Source organism: Wasmannia auropunctata, unplaced genomic scaffold (genome assembly GCF_000956235.1).
Source record: "Wasmannia auropunctata unplaced genomic scaffold, wasmannia.A_1.0 LD335915.1, whole genome shotgun sequence".
Lineage (NCBI taxonomy): Eukaryota > Metazoa > Arthropoda > Insecta > Hymenoptera > Formicidae > Wasmannia > Wasmannia auropunctata.
The window spans coordinates 12,343-13,780 of NW_012026975.1; the positions used below are offsets into that span (position 1 = coordinate 12,343).

Consider the following 1,438-nt stretch of genomic DNA (forward strand, 5'->3'; position numbering starts at 1 on the left):
TGGGCACCTCGACGACATGTGACCTAACTGATTACAGTTATAGCACTTCATCGACTCAGTGCCACGCTGGGTTACATTGCTCTTTCTGACCATCTGTACCTTCGGGACTGAATCTCTGGATGTTGACGCAGCTTGGTCACTCTTTTTCTCGGCCTCGAGCTGTGAAACATAATTCTTGATCTCTTCATATGACATATCTATGCCATTCATCTTTTTACTGAACAAGTTCACTACTCTTAGTTCGCTAACTTGGCCTACAACTGCTTGATAAAAAGCAGCACGTTTCTCTTCAATCCCAAGAGGTACAGTTCCTTCGCAGTTATCATACTCTCTTATTATTGCCTCGAATCTCTCAGCGAAATCAAACATCGTTTCATTCTTACGCATCTTTGTTTGATAGAGCCGTGCTCTCACTGACGACGAGGTGACGTTATTCTCAATTCTTTTAACCTCTTTCAACTTCAAGACAATTTCACGCGGATCTCTAATACCAATAACTTTGTTATGGTAATTTTCATCCATGTGATTTATCATGATGTCTCTTACTACCTCATTGCAAGAGGCTCGAGTCTCCTCGTCTAGAGATTCGTTAGCTTGAACTGCAGGATCTATTACCCATAATAGTCCATTCGTTCCCAACTCTGAGCGCAGGTAGTCCATCCAGAACTCCAGTCCCAACTTTGCTGTTAGTTTATAGTCTCTCTTAATATTTACTTTGGTGTTTTGCTGAATTTGCAAAGTCTTTCTTAACTCTGAAATGTCTCTTGTTAACTCTGAATTTTGACTAGCAAAGCTGTTGATTTGAGTTCCTGATGGACCCTCTGCGACTGGCAACCCATTCTGAATTATTTGACTCTGAATTGCTGTTGGGGTAGAGGAGGCAAAAGGTTCACCGTTCACTCCTGGTTCAGGCTGCTGCCGAGCCTGTTGAGTCTCGTACTGGAGTCTAGCAGTTGATCGACTAGCCTCCATGATGGTTGATGCATGTTTGATTGCTTCTTTGACTTGCTCCGTTGTCATTGAAACGTGGTGCATCGCCTCTTTCAAATCTTTGGCCATTTTACTCTGATTCGCGGTGGCCACCTCGAAGGCTTTGGCCATCGCCAAGTTGCTCTTTGAGATATCACTCAAAGCTCGTTGAAATTCGACTGCAAATAGTTTATTTAAATGTCTGGTTTTAATTCTTACCTCTGAATAAAGTCTTAAATTTTGGATCCAAATACTCTACTTCTAGCTCTTAATTAATTATTTACAGTCACTCTTACTCATTTGTTTGTCGTCCATGAGGGGTCTAAAGGCCTTCTTACTCTTATCGCATCCTGCTCTTATCTCTTCTTCAAGCTCTGAATCTTCACTTTCGTGATCGCTTAAATCCTCTTCAATTGACATCTTATCGTTAGCTTTGCTCTAAAATAAATATACATATATACAGAGTGCG

The 1,438-nt window shown here is 41.4% G+C and overlaps 1 protein-coding gene across 1 annotated transcript; it reads right to left on the bottom strand.

Moving 5' to 3' along the window:
• Positions 1–35: 35 nt before the first annotated feature.
• LOC105455195 lies at positions 36–1,424 on the bottom strand (the record flags this gene model as incomplete). The annotated part of the gene is made up of 2 exons (XM_011698317.1): positions 1,266–1,424; positions 36–1,148 (listed from the first exon to the last, which is right to left on the bottom strand). Coding segments are annotated over exons 1-2 (1,237 nt in total), but the record flags the coding sequence as incomplete, so codon positions are not given.
• Positions 1,425–1,438: the final 14 nt, after the last annotated feature.